General features: G+C 39.1%; 1 protein-coding gene across 12 annotated transcripts in view; it reads right to left on the bottom strand.

Moving 5' to 3' along the window:
- The window catches only part of plekha7b (pleckstrin homology domain containing, family A member 7b), a 77,464-nt gene extending 61,028 nt beyond the window's left edge, over nt 1-16,436 (bottom strand). For 2 of the 12 annotated variants that reach the window (XM_080298016.1, XM_026167205.2), the window contains exons 1-3: nt 16,227-16,433; nt 16,038-16,114; nt 15,879-15,936 (exon numbers count right to left, since the gene is read on the bottom strand). In XM_080298016.1, coding sequence (XP_080154142.1) covers nt 15,879-15,936; nt 16,038-16,114; nt 16,227-16,378 — 287 coding nt within the window. In that variant the 5' untranslated portion in view covers nt 16,379-16,433. Of the gene's footprint in view, nt 1-5,728; nt 5,872-15,878; nt 15,937-16,037; nt 16,115-16,226 lie in introns of those variants that run through there. The other 10 variants (XM_080298089.1, XM_026167245.2, XM_026167169.2 and 7 more) reach the window with 9 other exon arrangements.
- Between the last annotated feature and the right edge of the window lie 7,036 nt (nt 16,437-23,472).

The raw sequence follows: 23,472 nt of genomic DNA, 5'->3' as shown, positions 1-23,472 counted from the left end.
AGTAAGTGTTTTAGCAAGTACACTGAGAGCTAAAGCATCCAGATATCAGGCCCCTCTCGTGTGGGACAAGCTCTCAGTTTGGGTTTGGCAGGCAGACCCCACCTCCCCCTCCTTTTGTACTTTTAAGATTAGGCTTTGTTTGTTTTTTCCTTTTTTCTAAACTCTTAGTTATGCTGCAATAGGCTCAAGCAGATGGAGGTTCTACCATGATGCACTGAGCACCGCTCCTCTTTTTCCTCTCACTTTTACTCCCCCGTACTACTGCTGCATGTCACATGTGTTTCCCTGTTTGTTGTTCGTCATCACTTTATGATCTTGTCTTTCCACTGGCTTAAAACAGATGGCTGCCCCTCCCAATCATTTGATTGCTAAATTTGGAATACTTGAAATTCTTACAATATGAAGAGCACTTGATTACTTTTGTTGTGATTTATAAGCCTATAATATTAAAACTGAACTGAGCTGAAGTAAGTACTAGAAATATACTATGTTGTAAGTGCTTATTCTGCCAGATAGTATGATGGAAAAGTTTATTACATGAAAAGGCGATGACTACAGTTTATACTCTCTATATTCCCATGTTACCAGTCTCTACAAATGATCTTCTAATGATGTTTTTCTTTTGCAAACATTACCTCAGTCCTTCTGCATATGCACAACAGGACAATACTGTCCAACATGATGAATTTAAACACCAAGAAAAGACAAAAGGGGAACATTTTGCATAGCGGAGACATCAGATAACATGAGAAAGTGAAGACTATAAACCAAAGAGACTGACGACTATGTCATGCTACAAATACCTTCAATTAGCTATTAAAGCAGTTAGGCTTTAAGTGAAAATTAATCTGATGGCACCTGAGCACACAAGTACACACATGAACATGTAGTCGATGTGTCCTGCCCCTGCTGCTCTCATTCCCTTAGTTTCACCCTCTGCTGCTCTTTCTCATCCATCTCCACACTGCTTCACATCTCATTATCATACCACAGGAGTCAGAGGCATGGCGCTGCAAGTAAAGACTTCAACACTGTGGCGATAATACCAGTCTGTCAGATATCTGGGTCCGACCACCACCAAACACCATCTGAATTGTGTCCTAGCCGCCTCTTTCAACATATTCATGTATCGCACTGCACAGTTTTGAAGGTAATTAATTTAATTGCATGGACTAACGCCAACATACAAATCATATCAGATGTAAAACAGCTTCTTCTTCCTATAAATATAATGGCTGTTGTCAGCACTACTAGGTATGAAGTGACAAATGGCTACTTGTACACCCTCAGCAGGACTGATATCAAACATAGCACATCAAGCATACGAGGCCAGATACACACAAAAATAAGCCCACACCTTATAAACAGACACAGCGTTCATTCAAACTTTAAAATGACTGTCGCTCATTCGACAACTGTAGAAATGGGGTAAGTGCACTTGTTAAGTTACTGCTTTTGACTGATCTGGTCCCTGATTGTTAGCGTAGCATTTAGCCATATCTTTTGCTAAATGCTAATTATCTCTGTCTCTCCTCTACATTCACTTTAACTTTCTGTTATGTTGAGCAGCTGTAGAGATGCAGGCAAACGCGGCAAGCTTTACAGAGGGGTGGGGGGGATAATGAATGTACACATATACATACATCTGTGGGTGGCTCACCAACACACCATCATCACATTGCTAAGATCAGTCTGCTGAGGCGCATCTGATGATGTGATTTCTAAAGTTCCGTAAACACTCCACTGCTCCCCAACATTAAGTCTGCCACTGTCTGTAATAAATTAACTACTATGCAGATTTCTCATTCTAAATGAAACCGTCCAATACAGAATACATAAGTAATATTCACCCACCAGAGTTAAATATTAATACATAGAAAGGGCAATCACTGCATTGCATTATGCACTACCAGAAATTAGCACTGTTTTCTTGATAGTACACTTTGCTTTACTTACTTTCCTACTTAGAGATTTTGAATGCAGACGTTTTATTTGTAACACAGTATTTTACTAATGTGATATTACTGCCTGATTTACAGTAGGTGACAGATCAGAATACTCAGAAACTCGCCGCACAAGCAGTAGCATTTCAAAAAGTGTGAAACTACTGAAAGTAATCTATAACAGGAATCGATTTACATGCAAAGAAGAGAACTGAGATCTGTGGAGGGTACTCGAGCACTTAGGTAAGTAATAAAATTACAAAGAGGACAAAGCAATGAAACATTTTAATGCTTGCAATAAAAAGCTTCATCAATATGATGAAGTGAACAACAGACAGAACAATGCGTTTCTTCAAAAGTTGAAACTGTTTGTAGAACAGGTCATTCTATTTTTGTCCCAAGACAAATATGTTGGACATTACAGTCACTAAGTATATAATAGACTAATCTACATACTCCTGGCTTGTTTCTAAAAACTATAAATTCATATATATGCACATGTTGCTACTCACCAGTTTAGTGATCAGACGTAATACAGTGAGTCCACTTAAAAAGCCTCAGATGTCCACATCTGTCCTGATTCTGAAGACAACCAATAGGGAGTTTCCCTTTCTGCTCTCTTAACATATGAAAACTGAGCTTGCTAAAGTGTATGCTAGTGGGTGTGCTAGAAAGTAGAAAAAGAGGGGTGTCAGATAGGAGCATAACTGCTGTTTCAGCCCTCTCTCTCTCTCTACTCTTGATCAATCGGTAACACTGGCGGCCCTTGCAGAATATAGCTCTACTTATGCTCACTGGGGAATAATAAAATAACACTTTGCTGCTTAGTGTCGATGCAGAAGCTGGTGATGAGAAAAAGAGCTGGACCTGGCCTGAAACAAAACTCTAAAGGTGCCGCTCTTTTTGATTATCACAGATGAATAGTTATCACCTCTTTGTGGTGTCCAGCAAAGTGCTGACCTTGGTCTCTGACTGCAACCAGAGCCTTCCGTCTCACCCAGAGTCCTCTTTATCAGATCACATCCCAGTCCGCCTGGGGGAGAGAGGAATGGATGGAGAGCAAACCTGAGTGGCTGGTGCAGGCTGCTGCAGTGCCGGTTCAATAATCCACAGACAGACATATAGATAAGACCAGAGGGCTGAATGAAGGTGGTCAAACCTGAGGGTAGGTCAATCCATACCATGTCGATATCCATACACTGCTTTTATCCCGGCTACCGTATAACAAATTAAGGTTTTTAATTTACTGTATCTGATCCATCCGGTTAGCAAACAGGAAACCCACAACACAAGAAAAAAAGGTTTGAATTAACAGACTCTCAAATAGCTCAGAGAGACGGGATGTTCTGACATTTAGCTATACATTACAGAACAAATACACGAAAGGGGTAATCACACTGTGAGATGAATGGTGAATTATTATATCTCGTTAAAAAGTAAAACAAGCTTGTAACTCAAGCTTGAGTTAGATGCTGTCATAGGATGAAACCACAATAAAAAAAATATACCTGATTCAACACTTTATGTGTAATCTCCATTATCTGACCTTGTCATTGGCAGAGATGGAAAAAAAAAAGTGTGATAAACCACCAAACTGTCAATAAGTGTCTTGGTGAAGTGTACAAAGACACAACAGCAGTATCTAGTGGCTACATGCAGAACAGCACCATGGTTCTCCTGCTAGTGCTTCAGCAGGTCTCATTGATCCGATGACAGTTGAGAGCCGGTGCAGCATCGCAGAGACTGCAGTTTTAAAAACATGAATACATCGCTTAAAATTAGCACTTTTTTGTCACTATATAACTTAAACAGAATGATTAGAGGTAATGCCAGATCACAGCAGGTTTTAATTAATCAATCAAAGATTTAGAATAGAAAAATGAAGCACTGAGGAAAGGCTCATGAATACAAAATTAGCCATGCATCTTTGCACTGAGGCAAATTAAATTGGATCGGTTTGCAAGAAATCACACAGCTGTGTGGTCAATGTGCTCGATGAATGCTGCAGTGAGAGAAATTGCTCAAACCCTCACATCTGCTCTCAGTAGCAGTGGTCGGTCCAGTCTTTTCATTTCTTTTCTTTTTTTTTTCACACTCAATATTCCATTAATGGAAACAGCAATATTCAATCAAGTAATCCACAATAAGCAACATTTTCTCACAGCTCATACACTCAATCTGCTGCTAACATAAGCTTATTGAAGTGTTTGGTTTTTCAGCCTTTTGGAATATATCAGCAGTAAAGCACCCTGCATGATTAGAAATTTCTAGAAACTTATCTGCAGAGAGATAGAGCAGGTAGGATGTAGGATCATGTGCTTTGTAGGATGCACTGTAGCAATTAATAAGCAATTTTATAATAACGTTTCTCTCCACTTGGGTTAGCACAACACGCTGCCAATGTTTGACATATATAGCCTTCACATTCACCACTTTTTAGCACACAGCTGTGTTAAATACTAAGCAGAAACTGAGAAACAAAAGCGCTCATTGGCAGTGTTTCTCATATTCACTCGATTGACAGCTCCACTTTGCCCACTGGTCACAAACTTTTTCCTGTTTGTCTTTTCGTACCAGGCAGGTTTGTCATAACCCGCAGCTTTGTGTGTTTGCTTGCTTTTTTGTTTTGTTTTTTAAAAAGCAAGAAAACGGCTAAAACACCTAATAAAGAATACTCTGTGTGGCTGTATTAATTTAAGCAAGAGCTAAAGCTCTTTTATGTTAAATTATAAGCCACTGGTAATATTTATAATACAATAATTAATAACAATAAGTATATTCATTCATCCTTTTAACTGCTAATCCAGTTCAGGTGGGTTGGATAAGGGGTGGAGGTGCAGCGGAGCATATCACAGCTGACAACTGGAAAGAGGTGGAGTACAGCCTTGACAGGTCACCAATCCATCACAGGGCTAACACAGAGAGACAGACCATTCATATTCACACTTAGTTTAGACTTACAAGTTAGCCTAACATTAAGAGCTTTAGACTGCAGGAGGAAACCCACAGAGTCACATGTAGACCATGCAAACATTACAAAGAAAGCCTAGCAGTCCAGTTCAATTCAAATAAACTGCCCTTGTGGCTTGTTTGTGGCAGTTTTAGCACATGCTATGTTGCAGATTCAGCGTATGTTATAAATGTAGTTAGTTAGAAAATTAAAAGATGTTTTACTCAGCTCATAAACCTTTACTTTACAGGACACATAATCACTGAAAACCAGTGGCTTTCCTGTATTCGTGGCAACACAGGAGCACTTGCTCACATTTACTCTTTATACTGCTTATCACTTTAAAGCAAACTCTGGGTAAAATACAAAGTATTGCACAAACAAAATGTAAGTTTTCTTTCGTTTCTTTTCCCATGTTACAGAACATCCATCATTTCCTTTGTGCTAACTAATCACTTCTCCTGTCACCCATCTGGTGAGATGAGGACACGGTGGGACCTGCTTCTCTCTGCAGTGGCTCCAGTCACACTCGGGCTCTGACAGAATGCGGCAGAAAGAACTGTCATCTGAATTTAATCAGAGAGAGGTATACAAACTGCTTTTCCTCCAGAGAGGCAGCTGAAATTACTACGGTCCAGAGCCTCTTTCTTTAATAAGTTGAAAAGAGTTGTAAATGATAGCTGACAAAAATGCTGCATGTTTCAATTTCTGTCACATCTTCCTGCATGCTAGTTAAAGTCAAAGATGGCATGCTTTACCACAATCATAGTAATGTAGTGACATGAAAACACTAATCAGGCACAGAGATACAATTCAAGGCTAAAAAAAGTATTACCTTGCCTCAACCTGCCTCTCCTTCTCCTCCAAATTGGAGAGCTCCAGCTCTGCAACCACCTTTGTTTCATGATCAGCCCCGTCAGTCTCGTGCCTGATGGGCAGACAACTGCAACAGCAGGTCCCCATCCCAGCTCGGTCATCTCCCCTGCCCTGTTTCTGCTCTGACTCCTGCTGCTCCAGCTCTGACTTCTCAACCTGCTCAAGTCATCTAGACAGTGAATGACTCATTCTACATAATGTACATCATCAACCAGCGCACACCTCAGGCCTGCAGTCCAAACAAGGCCTGATAGAAAGCTTCCTCTGTATTCTGCAGAACAAAAGCTTACTGTACCAGACACTAAATCTGCTCTTTGTTTTCATCATCTTTATTCAGTCCACTGCTTCAGTCTCCATCCCTATTTGCAGGCCCAGGCAATAGTGAGCATTATTTATTTTTTAACTGCCACAAACCCTGTAATGAGTCATTGTGGACATGATGTTGACAATATGGCCCTTTTTTTAGAAAATCACTCTGACCTCAAATAAAAGTCCCGGCTGCCTCACACGTAAGTTGTGAAGATGGATGCAGAAACATAAGAGCTTTAGACATGATCTACTGATAATAACAACAAGTCAACATAAATAACCCAGCAAAGGTGAAAGCACCTGCTATCTCACCAGCAGCACATTTGCAAATCCTTGGCCAAGAGTCCAAATATCAATTTCACTGTCCGTGCATTTGCTGCTAAGATGACATTATCAGGTGCGTCGCTGCCTTTCTCATAGATTAATGATTCACGCTTCTAAGCAAGTTTATCATATTGTTTGTGTGTCGGTGTTGTCCATGTAGTTTGCATGTGTGTGTGAGTGAGATTCAAACAAGAAAAAAAAGAAATCCAATAAGATCTTTGGCAGGCTGGCAAAACAGCAATACATCATATTGCTGTTTCCAGTACCCTGCAATGCATTCAGCCTGTTGGGTGTGTTTTTTAATTTCAAGAATACCACAAAAGGGCTGTTAAGTAAAAAAAAAAAAATAGACACCTATAGGTTACAAAATAACCCACAATCATTTGGTAAAGTCACATAAAAACGACTAGCCTCAGCAAGCACTATTGTGCAACACACAACCTACATGAAATTTTCCTCAACATGAAATATGAAATAATTAAAAACTCAACTCATCACAAGCCTCAGAATAGAAAGTATCGAAACAGGAGTCGACTATAAATCCCTAGTTCTGGGGTTGGAACGTGAACTGTCTGCCATCCCTACCACAATATTGGTAGTGAATTATTCTAGGTCTCAACTGACCCCCTGCAAGACCCGAGTATCACATTTTTGGAGTGTTGTCTTAAACTACTGCTCAGTTAGTTAATGTATTTCATTAGTCTGCTGTAACTGAAAAAGAAAGAGAACTAAAAAAGTTCCTCCTCTCTCTTTCTCACCACATCAGTGGCAGTATATCAGTGGTGCAACACAGCTGTGCTGACACTGAAACACCACATATTACCCCCACATATACCGCCACATTGTGAGTTGACAGTGCTCTTTTAAAACCCATCATTTTGTATAGCTTTGGAGTAAACCACTATTTTTCCCCACAGTCACAATATCACCATAATTTAAACAAGCAAACATTTACTTTTTTTAGTTATATAATCCCAGTTAAAACATTTCTGGAAAGCCGTACAGCACAAGTGGTGTAGCTGTGTAAAATAAGTACAACAATCTTCGCGTTTAATTAAAATGAGCTTGCAAAAGCTAAGCTACCAGTAAAAATATAGAAGCTAAGCTGATGATGCTGCAATAAGAATGTCTAAACGTCGCATGCTGTTTCAGAATTAGCCAGATTAATCGGTGAGTACGTATAAAATTAATTATGTTGATGCTTCAATAAATTTTTTTAATATATTCCCGAGTCAGTAGTTTAGTAAAAGACAAAGCCAACCTGGCAAAGCAGTTCCTTCAATGTGTTGTTTTACTCCCTATCACAAACGTATCGTTTTTGTTTCAGCTATAATTTAAAATTTTCAAAATGTTTAAGAAAATTGCTTTACCATCTAATGCTTTCGAAGATATATGTGTGGTAACTTGATGCACTCATGTCAGAATCCCTGCTTAGTGGTTAGTGCTGTACAGTACAAGAATAAACAGTTAACAAATGTGCTACATTAAAAGTGATGCTATCAGATTCTGAAGACACGCCTAATGGATGCAGTTTAACAAACACAGCTGGCACAGGTGGACAAGAAAAAACACACTGCAAATGAAACGTGGAGCAGAGCCGATTTTCAGATAAAACCAACCTTCACCGATGCTTTGTTGAAACAAAACTTGTGCACTGATCCCTGTATGTTTCTTCGTGACTTCCCATGGCACTAGAAACTTTCAAAACATGTACTTTTTACAACTACAACCCGCAGAAACACAAGGTCATTCAACTATAGTTGGTCTTACTGATGTCAATAGACGACTTTGGTAAGGTTTAACATCCAAGGATAACATCTGACATCACTTAATCTGAGAGTTGACCATTTCTGACAGCATGAAAGGTTTGATCAGGTCACTCGAGACTTTCTGCTTCTTTGCCTCACTGAGAAACAAAGAAACAGGACTAGCTTCCTGCCTCAGGGCCCAGGAACACCAGTTGGGAAAACAATTGTTTTTAAGTGATTACCTGTCAGAGACTAGCTGTCTCATACAGGGTCCTGTACAGAGACACATACTTAGTTTTACTTGACTTTAAAATTTTAAAACTTAATGCCAGGAACCAAAAGTATAATACCCCTTTGACAGAAGACAAATTAACCCTTACAGTTAATTTAACTTACACATTAGAAAAGCTTTGAAAAGGAAAAGTTTGTTTATCGCCCCTTTGACCTTGTTTGTTCCATCTATTTTGGCAACCATGTTGTGGCCTCAGCAGTGAGGCCTGGATTTGATGTGTTAGCAGAAAAAAGAAAGCTTCAGCTTCATTAAGACAGGGTTATGATAAAGGCCTGTAGGGACATTAAACTTCTTTATTTTCCATTTCCTGTTTAAAAAAAAAAAACTGCTTCAAAACATCTCACGGCTAATTAACTCACAGCACTGATCAAAAACGTCAACTATTTAAAAAAAATGCAAGCACAAACTAAAATCATAACAAGCTGTGGGACAAAAGCAAGATAAATATTCATCAGAAATCTCAGGCAACGATGAAATATTGACGGAAAAGGCAACTAAATTTGAGAAAAAAGCTGAGAGAGCCTTTTTTTGGTGTAGAAGCTAAGAGTGATTCAGTGTGGATTTCAAACACTTCCGCCTGGACTGGCCCACAGCATTGTTAACCCTTTCAACAATGTAAACCGTGTCCTCAACAGGACGCCATTGTACCTCGGCGTGGTAATTTTCTCCCTAGGGGAGCTATAGAATTGCACTTTTCTTATTCTCAGTGAGTGCCAGTGAAGTGGTCGAAAGTGAACCTTAGTGTACTCAGTTTTCTCAGTTTTTGTAAGTAATGAGATAATAATACACAGCGTTTAGTAATCACTAGTAATATTATAATTTATGTTATGTCATGAGTTTGTGTAATGAAAAAAATTGTTATTGTATGTCAAAGCCACTGGCATATCAGCTCTGCGCTCTCAGAGTGTCCTTTGGCATCAGTACCTGATGTATTATGCAACAGTGAGACAGGGCTTACTATAATAATGATGATAATACTAAGAAGAAGAAGAAGAAGAAAAGAAGAAACTTTCTTTATATACTTGCATCTTTAAAAAAACAGAGCTTAAAAAAATGCTTTGACAGAAGTGAAAAAGCAGCATACTCAAAGGGTAGATTTAAACAGGAAGCCTAGACAAAAGGACCTTCAGAGGACCTTTTGTGTACATGTGTACACAACAAAGAGAATAAAAGACATAATTAAATAAATGAAAGACTAGAGGCAGGCAATTAGCATGAAAACTAAAACCAAAAGATAGAAGAAATCACATGTAGCAGAACCACTTAAAACAAAGTCGGGAAAACTGAGTTCTAAGAAGTAAGTCTGTGAGCCTGATCTCTTCTAGCCGGTCATTTGTAAACCAAGGGGACCTGACTGCAAAAGCATAGTCATGGTTAAGTTGTCATATTTGACGCCAAACCACATTTTTAACAATCTAACAAAGCAAGCAGACCTAAACAATCAAACAGCCAAGGATAAGTTCAAAAAAGTCATCACGTGCAGATCTTTGAACTATTCCCAGAATTAGATATAAGTGTGCTGAGGTTGCTTCTTTGGAACAAGCTGCCCGCTGACCTGAGGTCAGTTATAACTGTGTCTGCAGAAAGTTTGGCATAATTTAATGTAGTTTGTTCCAGAAGCAAACTCAAAACCTTTTCATTCTCACAGGCTTACATGTAATCTGGTTGTTCAGTCTGACGTCACTAGCCTTGTCTGGGTCTAAACTCCGCTGCAGGTCCATATATCAAACGATCACTGTGGCATTACTGAGAGTTGAAAAACTGTCTAAAGTCTTTCATCTTTAATAAAATGATCAGCGTTCTGCTCTACCAGGTGTAACAATTGAGTTTAACATCCAGGCATCCATGAAAACGGAATTTATGACATTTAACGGAGTTAGAAGTTAGCAGGGAGTTAGCTCGCTAGCTTCTATCTAAATACAATATAGCATGTCCTGACTGCGGGGTTTTGGAAACAAATTAAAACGTACAGCTCTGCTATCACTTCCAGCATAAATGAAGACAGAAAACTAAACAGCAGTGACGTTTGTAGGGTAACTGAAGTTGGTCTAGCTGGTATATAATGATGTGCTACGTGACCGCTAGCGACACAGCTATGTTAGCATAATATAAACAAGCTAACTTTTTTTCCACTCGATAAAAGTTACCGTGAGTGTTCTCGGTGGTCAGAAACAAATGTAATCGCATGGCAGGATGCTGTAAAAGGACCAAACTTCAGCCAGGAGAACAACTGAGATAATCCATCCACAATGCGAGGTTAGTCATTCATATACTGCTGCATGGGCTGGGCTGTAGTTACATCCTAAGGTTTTAAAAACTGAGCTTAAATAAATGATTAGTGATTAGTGGTAATAAAAGCCGAGGGAGGTCAACAGGGATCACTGACTGTTTTAGGAGCTTTTTGAGATCAAATAGAAGAAAATACATAACATTAAACATGTTAACAACACAAAAGCCATATTAAACGCAGACTACTTTAGACCCGGAGTAGGATTCGTCGCGTCATCACTGAACAACCGGATTATTGTGTGTATATGAGACACAAATTCCCTTTGGGGTTTGCTTAGGAAGGGCATTTGGTTAAATACCACCACCACTCTATCTGCCTCCTTATAGACAGAGTATAAACATCTATAAAGAGTGGATGGTTTCTTGTCATGGTACCCCCCACCAAACGAGTTGGCCACCAGGATGTGAAGGGTATGGGTCTGACAGGGCTCCAGGTGTACTGAATTGCCCTCAATGTAATGACATGAAGGTGTGAGATGCTGGGATTGCAAGAAGAGGCTACTCAAGCATCTTTTTTTCATTTTTGTTGTTCCAGAATATCGTGTCTTTTATGTCTTGTGGAACAAATATTGAATTGTCCACAGGGTGAACAACCGCGACTCAAGACATGAGTGCATATGCTGGCACAAATCTTCAGAGTAAAGACTGAGTGGGAGCCGGGTATTCATGACTTCACAGTGAGGGTCGTTGGCCTAGTGAGCCCAGAGCAGTCCAGATAAGCCCCACTTCTTTTCATGCCAGATAGCCAATATTTATACCTGGTATGTGCGGTGCCACTCTCCGATGGCGCCTAGAGTGATCCGAGATGATTGTTTTAATTAAGCACATAGACACAGAGCGGTTCGTTGACCGTGACATTGTAAAGCTGGAACTATAAAACAAAACTAATAATTATTAAAAATGTTACCTTTTTCCTAAAATAGTCTTACTTTCCTTTTACTTAGATTAATCTACATCCGTCAGACTAAAGACACAGACCTCTTTCATCTGTAACATTATGTTCAGGGATTGAAGCGGGTTGATTTTGGAAGATGGTTTCAAAATTGGGTCACTCCCTGGGAGATTTGCTGGAAGTATGACAGCCTGACGAACTCTATTTCAATCTGCTGCCACAAATGACAAAAGTCTCACCCATTAGCTTGGACAATTTTATCCTCAAAATAATGTGAGTGTTTCAGGAGTGCTCTGAGTAAAATTTTCCTAATGAAACTATACTTAATTTGTACAACATGTGAGCCTAAGTAAATCATTCTCAGATCAGCTGAGAAAATCTGAAAACATTACACTTTAGGAAACTTGAAGATAACATCAGTAACCATTAACCAGGTAGTTAAGGGCTGAAGGCTGCACAGCTCACCAGCAGTGAGGTGTACGTAAACGTGAGTTTTGCAATAGCCGTGGTGTTAGAACAATCCCTTCTTTGTACTTCAAGTCAGCTAAGTTCCACTATCAACACACAGCAAATCCACTGACTGTTGTCAGGGCAGCACCATGTGGACTTCAGTGCAGAGTGTTTTTGTTGTTTTTGGGAGGGGGGGCTTGCACACTTCCTGGAAAGCTCAGGGATAAGAAAAGAAGGGCATTATACCAAAAAGACATGCCAACAGTCCAACTCATAAAGTTTCTCAAAAAAACTGATGTTAAAGTGAGATTTATTCATTAAACACACACACACACACACACACACACACACACACAGGAATCTCAGTTTCTACACAGACTATAAAACCAAATCATTACTAATGGTTACCCCTGTGGGATAAATATAACACTGTAAATGTTGAGTTGCTGTCAACTAAAAACTAATACATGATCATTTTAATGGTCTGAAACAGACACATTATCGAGCCCATCACATTGTTTATAGAGCGTCTGAGTTGAAGCCATCGTCACTGTGTTTCAGCTTTGCCAACTAAAGTTGTGATAATCAACTCGGCTTGTGAGTGCTAGAATCTGCCATGTGTTTGAAGATTAAGGGATTCTTTTGACAAAATCTGAGGGCTCTTCTCTTGATAAGGTCATTGTCCAATTTCACAGTTTACCAAAATTTGATTGGTTCTTCATTTGCCCATGTTTAACATGATGAAATTAAAAGAAATAGCAGTGTTAACACAGCTTTGAAAATTATACATTTAGTTTCGTTTCGTTTGTTTTTTCTTTTTCTTTTTTGTCTGACTAAGAGGACAAACCTCCGCTTTTACTCTTTTATTCGATTTATCATCAGTTTACTATATTGGCTGTTACTGTACTGCTATCCATCTGAGGCAGTGCTAGCGGTGGGGTGGCGAGAGTAAAGCTGCCTATGTGCATCTCTGCTGACAGCAGAAGAGACAAAGGGGGAGTGAAAAATGAAATAATGAATAATTAGTTCATGCATTATTACCTCTGGGCTAGAGTATTGTAAATCATCATTATTATCAGATTGTCCAAAAAAAGACTAGAAATAGAGAGCATATTTCTCTCATACTGACTTCTCCTCTCATACAAGGTCTTGAGTAATCAGTCCCTGTTTTATCTTAAAGACCTCTATCACCCCAATAGAGCACTTCACTCTCAGACTGTGGGCTTACTTGTGGTTTTACAAGAAAAATGGGAGGCAGAGCCTTCAGCTTTCAGGTCCCTCTTCTGTGGAGCCAGCTCCCAGTTTAGATTCAGGAGACAGACACCGTCTACTTTTAAAATTAGGCTTAAAACTTTCCTTTATGGTAAAGCATAGAGTTACGGCTGGATCGGGTGACCCTGAATCCTCCCTTAGTTACCCTGAAATGTGGGTGTTTAATCATTAGTCATTATTAATCTCTGGCTCTCTTCCAAAGTGTGTTTTTCTGTCCTGCGTTCTTCCCTCACCTTTCCTACATTCAGTTTTTCAGACATCATCTGTATGATTCAAATAATAAATTAATTAAAATGGATTGTTTGGTTAGGTTTAGGCATTAACAACACACCGTTTAGGTTTAGAAAGCCCACGATTTGACATCTGTGGAGCAGCTAAAAACTAATAAGAATTTTTAATGTGCACGTCGGTAACTTTTTGTTTTCTATATTCCAGCATTTATTGAACAATCATTATCACATTTTTTAGAAAAACTGATCTCTAAACAGATAAAATTACATTTGGATGCATTTGAACTACAAGTTTTTTACTCAAGAGAATAAATTAAAGAAGCTATGGTGGAGCCTTTGAAAGTCATCATGAGGTTCAAATTACCAAATTATCCAATCTAATAAAGCAGATTAGATGACAGAGATCAACAAATAGTGATCATCATAAGTTCTGTTGGGATGCATAGCACCAATAGTTGTTGTAAACCAAGCACATCTACCAACAACAGCCTCTAGCAGTGCCATCACACCTCAGAAACTGCACAGGAACGGCTTTAGGGACGCAAGAGCATAAGGCAATGACATAACCCCCAAAATTAACGATCCTAATCAAATTGAGCATGCAAGTGATGCAGTAGTGCAAGCCTAATCCACACAAACCACAAGACCTTCAAGGTACCCCAGAAGTTGAAGGGCAAATATTGTGTACTATAACTAGCTGATAGATTTTTTGGCATCATTTTGTTTTCATTTACATGGAAAAATGTCAGCTGGTGCTCTTAATAAGCTGAATGGTACCAGAAGACAGCGCTGGTGAGTTCCGTTCCACCGCAAGAAAATAAGGTCTCCAAAACAAAGAAACTAAAGCAAAACAGGATCCTTCCACCAAGCCAAACGGGCAACAAGTAGAAGAGTGATTTCACAGCCTTGACATTTAGGATGCCATATATCACACAGCCTCACTGCTGTATTGTTCTCACTTCTTACAGAGAAAAAGTGAGTGAATGAGGGGAAAAACAAAGACTCTTATTCTGTACATAATATGTGTCAGTAACAACAAATTTGTTAGCTGGAACCACTTAAAGGCCTTTTTAAAAGCATCTTTGGATACAGAAAAAGTAAAAGAAGGAAATAATTTGTTTGCTTTGATATGTGTGACTATTGCAACATCTCAGATGCACAAATGTATACTAAAATCTAAATATAAAAGTCATTGATACAAAGTGTCCACATTGTTACAGAGCTGCTCACTGGTATCTGCAGAGTACTATATGTCATTGAGTAACAACCAGCCTGATGCTGAGACCGCAGCTATGAGGATGTAAAATTCTCCATGTAGCCATTGCATCTGCAACAACTGGGGCGAATTAAAAGGGCAATGTGATAACATGTCTGGGTGGGAGGTGGGATTTGTAACAATGAGCTACATCAATGCAGATGTCTCCAGGCTATGTCGTAGTAAGCTTTAATGTTAGCCCGACTTATCTGACTGATTTGGGTATGATTTCCGGGTTGCTCTCCTGCACTGGTTCCCATCATAGTAACTGTCTGATATACACACTGACAGCCGCAGACCAGCATCCAATAACCCACTGCATAATATAATCTACAGTAAATGCAACAGTAGCTCTAGATACTCAAAATAACGTGTCTCTTGGTTGCCTTCCACTGAAGCCAGATTTAATCCAGAATCCTCCTGCTTTAACGTGAAAATCTGAGAAAAAGCGGGGAAAAAACTTCAGAGTGCTGCATGTGACTTTGAAAATTCTGTCCTTTCTGCTTCAATAATGTAATCATGCCATACATCTCTGTCACCACATGGTCACACCCCTCTCCTCCAACCTTTACAGTCTCTCTCTCTCTCTCTCTCATTCACATCTGCACATACACACACTTACACACAGCAAGTCTGCACACCTATCGGAGTGAGTAGAGGTCCTGCATGGTGGATGTGAGGAGAATTTTAATAGCCTTTCTTCCTGTCCTGCTAGGCTCTGTCACTTTCCATTCACAATGCAGGCAGAGATAATTGGTTTCACCTATCTAATGGGACCCTAGTGAGTTAATCCATATGTTGGTGTGTGCTTTCCCTGTCATCTACATGCAGCTCTCAGATAAATCAGTGTGTTTACAATACAGCCTTTAATGTAGTTTGGTTGTTATAGTGCATCAGACGTGTTAGAGCAGCAGAGAGGAGGAGGAAGGCATTCCACATAGAGCACTTTAATAATGATCAACTCAACCAGCCTGCATGGGTTGGTTTTTTTTTTTTTTCCTTTTTTCTACACGACCAAACAAGGCAACAATGCACAAAAGCCACTCACTTGATGAAGTAACTGGCTCCTTCTTCCGTGAAGCCCTCTTCCCAGCCTCTTGGTAAATCTATAACACGAGCAAGAACACATTGAGCGACCCGCTGCACACTGCAGCAAAAGCAAAATATCCTGCTGCTATCCTGCAAAATCAGATAATTTGTGGCGTACCTGAACGTATCATATGTCCAGAGTTAACAGGTTCGCCAGTGCGCGGATGTAGCCAAGTAGTGCTTTGAGTTTTATCACTGCAAGAAAGACACCTGTTACTGAATGCTAATAAAACAACGAGAGGGAGAGAAAAAATCCCTTCACACCGCCTCGTAAAGTACTCAGAGCAGAACAAGTAAAACGCCTCACCTAATGAAGAAGACTCGACCATCTCGACAAACTCCATAAGACCAGTAGTCAGGTAGGGTGTCCCGTCCGAGAGGTGCCGCCATGATCTCTCGACTCCAGCTCGGCTCGTCCCCCCTTTCCCTCTCCGCAGACTTTTTCCAGGGAGCCCACATAATACCGCCGCTAGGGCTGCATAGTTTTTAAAGGGGACGAATACCAAACAGAGCAACAGACGACCTCCCCTGCGAGACTCTTTTGTTGAGCAACCGGGTCCTCATAAGTAGCGGTCTGGCAAATGATTAAAAACACAGCCGATCCTTGCATAAGAAATTAATAAACTAATAAAGCCTAACCAAAGAAGTGCAAGCACAAAATAGTGCGTGAGCTAGAAATGAACCGGATAAAAGCTTTGGCGCTGGGGAATGGAGACTTTTCAAGGCTGGTGATTGAAATGATTTCAGTTTTTGGGTGGCCTAGTTGTGAAAGTAGTTGTACTATAATTCACACATGAAAGCAAAACGTGCACGCTTTCAAAGAATTGTGGGTATATGTTAAATAAAGCTGAAACAAATCATCCTGCTTAACTGATCTTTGTTTTAGAGAAATGCAATGAGAGAAACATGGGTGCAAAGGGTTTCATCTGAATATTGGTGGAGGGGGCTCTGTGTTCCCCGTCATCTTCCATTTACTCTTTATTTTTACGCACCACTTTTTATGGTTTAGTTAATTAAGTATTACTGTGTTATCCTTTATATCAGGGGTGTGCAATGAATTTTCCCAATGGGCCAAATGAGAAACTGGGACTGTTGTGGAGGGCCACACCGATAAGCATATAAAGGAATAAAATCAATGTGGACATTTGTTTTGTTTTTAATTACATCTTTGCTTTTATATTGTCTGTGTTTTATTATGTTTTAACTTTTCTAAATCCACCTTTACATTATCTTATCTCTTCTTATTGCAGCCCCTATAAGTCGGATAAGTGGTAGAAGATGGATGGATGAGTGGATGGCTGAATTGAGTTCAGCTTGTTGGCATGGCCCTCCATAACAGTCCCAGTTTCCTGTGTGACCCCTTGGGAAAATCAATTGCCCACCCCTGATATAAAGGATAACACAAAAATCAGACAGCAGATAACAGAAGTGAGGTTTTTGGGCATTCCTTCTGTTATTTTCAGATAATTATTGTCAATTTTTTAAATTTAATATTATCTCTGCATTGTCAACACATATCCAAGTATGATTGACTCTCCTATCCTCCTTTTTGTTTGCTTAGTCCAGATTAAAGTGTAAGGAGTTGACAATTCTGCCTGATGTCAGACTACTAAAAACAGCATGGACAGCCAGCACGACCTAGACGATCGTGGCAAATTAGCAACAATCCAACAACTTACTTAGTTTGCAGACTGGAAAAAGAAGTCCCTAATAACTTCCTACGCCTTTCCCTTTTCTAGTATATCTGCTCTGCCTGTGCACGTGCACAGTGCCACAAGAGAAACTGCAGCTGCTGACTGAGTTTACATGTGTGTTGGGGCATGGATAATTATGTTTACCACAAAACATTTGATGTTTTTATGAACTTATAATTAAAATTTTTGCAGTTAAAAAAAAGCGTTCATCACAGAGTGTTACTGAAGTATGGGTTTTCCTTTTCTAAATGAGTTTTGCTCTGTGCAGAACACAAATGCATGTGCTGTCTGAAGGGGGGAAGTATCCCTAAACAGTTTCTAATCTGCTTTTTTGATATAGAGCTGCTTTTGTGACATAGGTGATAAAAGTATCGGTCGGTGGCCATGAGATATTTTTGCATGGCCAGCAGTTATCAGCTTACAGGCACAGTATCAATAACCCGAGGCCACGAGTTAATAAGGAGTGGGAATGAGTTTAAGTTGTGAGATATTGTTGGGTGGCCACAAGACGGGGCATGTTTACTGATCACACTGACTGAGCTACAACAAACTAGATTTAAATAATCCTATTTTACCCTACAATATTGATTTTAGTTGTTACCAGGCAATTCTAGCATATCGTTCTATCAGAAGACAGGCTAGGGAATGAGTTAGCCAGGCTAGCCTCCATAAAGCTCTTTAGTTTGACACACAGTGTAGCCGACGCACTTCAATAAGGATGTGCTGCGTTACAGAGACAGCTGGGACAACAAGTTATTGTTCATCTGACCATTCATTACTAACAGGTGGCCAAGCAATAATATTTTTCCCACCATCAATCCCACCTAGATTATTAATAGTTTGGGAAAAATGCAAAAATAAATAAATAAAAGATTTTCAGGGCTAGGTGCTCTGGGGCTTAAAAAACTGTCCAGCACGTGAGTCATGAAGTAAATATCAGTTTGAAAATGCCATGAGTCTTCTGTAAGGCTGTTTTAATAAAAGCTGGACCAACATCACCAGTTTAGACTAATAGAAATTTCATATAAATAAACATCGCAATAACCCCTCTTTTTTAAATTTTCTTAAAACAATCTTTACAATGAACGATAAAAATAATACAAATGTAGATAAAGTTGTCTATTGATTCAGGTTTCCTGCCAAAAAAACGTCCTTTTCATTAATAGAGGAGAACAAGCAGACAATCAAATGAGTTCTGCTGAAATTTTATAGAAACTGTCTTTTCCCTTTTATGAAAGAATGATCCTGGAAGTACCACATAAAAACTACACAAAGTGATATAGGAGTAAGCACAGATAAATGCTTATATTTTGATATTTGTCTTCCAAGGGAAAACAGAGGACTGGAGTAATGAAACGTGAGGATATAAATGTGTGCTGAGAACGTCCGCAGGTCAGGTTGAATCTATGTCCCTGCATTAATTGTACTGGAAGCTTTAGGTGATGTTTGTCAGCCTCGCATCACCTTCACTGGCACTGCAGCCAAGCTTTAAGGACAGAAAGCCTTTCTGACCATGACACATTACAATAATGCTTACACTGCATCAAACAGACCTGCCCAATTTACCGCCGCTGCTCATAAATTTTCACTGGGCAGGCAATGTTCAAAGTCACAGTGGTGTTGGCACAGGGGCTATTTTGCTGACCAAAAGACAACAAGACAAGCAGCACGGTTTCATCTTATCATCCCAAGCTCTCTTATACTAATGAATCATCACTATTATGACCCTCATTGTGTAATACCATGTGCTTTAACTGGTTCTGACTCACTTCGGGGATGTTTTGTTCTTCCCCGGTGGTTCAAGGCACAGCTTTTTAAAGATAGTGGAGGATAAAATTTTCTCAAAAGCTTTGCCTTTATCAGCCGTGCAGAAGCTGTTTAACTGAAAATCTCCCAAATTCTTACCTACATGAAAGAAAAGTAAAACAAAATTGGGTCATAAACTATTTCTAACCTGTAGGATTTCTGATCATATATGACATGTAATAATCTAATTATTAACTAAATAAGATCTACTTCAAGGGAAACATTTCAGTAAAAGAATTGGTATTAGTATTTTTCACAAATGTACACTTAGACTCATGAGCCTCCTCATTTTTTTATTTTTTAAATGAAAAAATAGGTGCAGCACCTCCACTGTCTTTTAAAAATGGCTGTGGATAGTCACTGCTCGACCTCCATGCTAACCTCGTCCATACGTATTGATGAGGATTTGAACCATTTCAAATTTTGATTCATTACTCCATAAGACATGTTGCCACTGATGTTTAGCCCAGTTTTTGTTTAATTTGGCATACCTCAGCCTTTTCTCTCTGTTTCCCTTCCTTAAGAATGGCGTATTGACAGCCATCCTTCTACTGCTAGTAACAAAGTGCCTAAAGATACAATTTAAAGTTGGCTATAGGTCATTCATAGGTCGGTTTTAATGTGCTTAACAGATAAAATAAACATTCCTCTGAAAATGGTCAGGTACAAGGACTGAAAATGAGTTTAAAAGCCAATAAAGTCCAAAGAAAAAAATTGAAATGATTGCTCAAGACCACTTTAAAAAAAAGTACAAGAAAGGCTAGCTCCCTCAAAATATAAAGAAATGTAGGGACTTTTGCACAGTGCTGTAGTGCCATACATAGGCAGATTTATCAGAGATTTTTCATGACCAGCTTGATTTTTTCTTAAAGAAACAAACAAAATGTGTGAATGTTGAAATGTACTATTATAGCTGTTACGATATTATAACATCACTACCCTGTTACAGCTCACTGCAGCTAAAAATGTGATGCATTTTGGAGCTTTTCCTCTGTACTGTACAAAGGTCAGGCAGACACAAGCAACAGAATTAAATAGAACAGTGTCTAAATTAATCATCAATACCACCAAACATTACATTTACACTTGGCATCATTTGATTCAACTTGTTGTGTATTCCTCAACCAGTCTGCACAATCAGGTACAGAGTGCTGAAACACCATACGCACTGCAGCGTAATCATCTCGTAGCCAAACTCAATTGCTGTTATTTGACCTTGCTATGATTTATTATCATCCCCACTATGTAGACATCCATCTATACATGCTAATTTACACAAACAAATACACACTTAGTTGCTGCGCAGGCCAGCGCAGCTCTGCAGTATGTTCTCTGCTGCTACTGCTGCTGAATCCTGCCTCTTGCCTGCCAGAGGCTCACAATGCAGCAAGGTGACTCAATGTTATTGTCTTCTCCTCAGAGAGCCTCCTCCCGCTGAATCACTTACTTATGCTCGCTAAAGGTGCTGAGCTGAAAATGAAATAAAGATTCTCTTGTTCTGACTTCCAGCTCTTCAGTAAGGAATCATTTGGATCTTAATCTAGTTGGCAGAAGCCCTTATAGGAAATCAATAGCATCTTTTCAGAAATGCTTTTTTTAAAATACACCTTCATGTCAGCAGAGTAAGGTATATAAATGAGTGTGTACAGGTTCCTACATTATTAACACTCTCTGTAGGGTAATATTTAGACAGTAGCCTTCTTTTCATTATGCAGCACATTTTATGATATAGTGGCTGATTAAAAAGAAATGCTGATCTTCCCATCCACTCTAGTGTTCTTTCACTATCAATTCCAGTTATGATCTATGACATTGAATAATTGCCTTCCAACTCAGTGAACTATTACACTGTCATCTAAAGAGCAGGGATGTTATATTTAGTCATAACCTCACTTATCCAGATAGAAATTTGATTCATTGTCTTGCTGGACCTGCCAAAGCTTCAAAGTCTTCATTGCATTTTTATTCTGTCATCCATAATTCCAGTAGAAAGCTAATGGTTATACAACTTGCAGGCAGCGGCTCTAAGTCTTCTTTCAGCCCTGGTCCAATCAGCTGTTGAAGATGTAGCATGAAAAAGCAGAACAGCGTTTAAATAATTCCTTTGTAAATAGGTTTTCATATATGCTGATTCGTAGGTAATTAAACCACAGCAGCAGGGATCGATGCTAACAAGGTGCACAATTTCATGGCTGATGTTAGTGTCATTTGCCTTTAAGTATATTTGACCAGTTAAGCAAAACACTCAGTACTTTTACAAAAGTCAAAATGATGGTAATAATCGACGCAGCCAGCACATAGCAACAGCGCCCTCTTCTGGCGTTATGGTCTTTCGATACAGATGGCTGAATCTACACCAATCAGGACTAAGTTTGAGATTTGCTACAGATTTGCGGTGGGACTGCAGTAGCTGTGAATTTCACATCCACTATGGAAAATATTATTATAACACCAGTTACACATAGATTAAACGACTGTGCACCCTTTTCTTTTCGCCCCAATATTTAAAACATGACCTTCATTTATATCCCAGCTACACACCTGTAAAGTGTTGTGGCTCTATAATGAACAGTTACAGTTACAAAAAAAATGATCAAATCTTTACAGACACACTGAACAAAGGCAAGACACACAAAAGAAAATGAGTAGCAGTCATTTATTCATGGCTAATCAGCCTCTAAGATGATGAGTACAGTTTGAGCTTGTATAAGCACACATACACACACACAAAAAAGTTTCATGTAAGATCTTCCCATGAGGCCAGTGAACAGGACCGGGGTTAAGAGGTGAACTTGGTCCCATTAATCACAGACTGCTGCTTCCTGAGCTCAGAAAAAGCTGAGGCAGAACTGCACTTAGGGGGATTTTTTTTCCACAGGAAGTAAAGCAAACACTGACTGAAGAAAGTATTAAATGCTTAAAGCTGCTGGTGAAGTCCCAACATTGGAATTGGTTAGCTATACATTTATTCAAGTACTCTATTTGCACTTTTTATTTTAAGGTATAATAAAAGACTTTCTGAAGGTCTTTGAAGTTTTTCTTTGAACACTGGATGGTCCTTTACTCATTTTCAGGCCTTGTACCTGACCATTTTTCAGATGGTTTATCTATAAAATGCAGTGGAGGCTCTCTCATGTTTGGGGGCTGCATTTCAAACAGTGGAATTAATATCAAAACTGATGGAATTATGAATGGGATCTTTTGCATCTTCAAAAAATAAAAAATACAATAACTGAGACTTACAATAAAGTATCGTTGCACTGGTTTACTGAACCTTTCTTTCAGGGCATGTACAGAACATCAGTATCCATTTTCTACTGCCTCCTACAGGACACACTCTTCTTCCACTTCCTTACACATTAATGTAACACAGAACTAATACTGCCTCTCCTGGCATTACCATTGTAACAACACACTCATTCTGTTTCTTTCAGAAGAATAACAGGAACTTAGGATGTAGGTATCTATGGATAATAACTATTATGCATACTCATATATTTATATAACCTACTAATTTCTTGCGATACCACAGGATCGTACCAAACAAAAGGCAGCCAACATCAAAAGAAGAGCATTGAGAGTCCTATATACTACTTCGAGAAACTGCAAGAAAGCTTGCCTAAGAAAGTTCATTGTTGTAGAATAAAGGTGGTCATAATAAATATTCACTTTCCATCTTGTTAGAACTTTGTTTTTGCCTTTTATACTGCATCTTAATGTATGTTTAAATGTGTGCTTCAATAAATCACTGCGCATATTTCCCATCTTCCTAGCAAAATATTTTAAAAATGAGGGGTCGCTGAAGTGTTTGCACAGTTCTGTATCTTTAAGACTGGGATGTCAAGCGCCTTCACAAACGGTGTTTTTATAATCTGCAACATATTCTGACAAATGAATGAAAAATGTTCGTGTATTGTATTAAATAAACAAAAACTACGGAGCCCCCCAGGGGACATGGGAGAAAAAAAAATTAGGGAGGAAAAAAAAAATTAGGGAGGAAAAAAAAAAATTAGGGAGGAAAAAAAAAATTAAGACGGACTTTTGCGAGATCTC

The sequence above is a fragment of the Astatotilapia calliptera genome, chromosome 1, assembly GCF_964374335.1.
Source record: "Astatotilapia calliptera chromosome 1, fAstCal68.1, whole genome shotgun sequence".
NCBI lineage: Eukaryota > Metazoa > Chordata > Actinopteri > Cichliformes > Cichlidae > Astatotilapia > Astatotilapia calliptera.
Note: the sequence above shows the minus strand (reverse complement) of the source record. Positions and strands in the feature narration are given on the sequence as shown.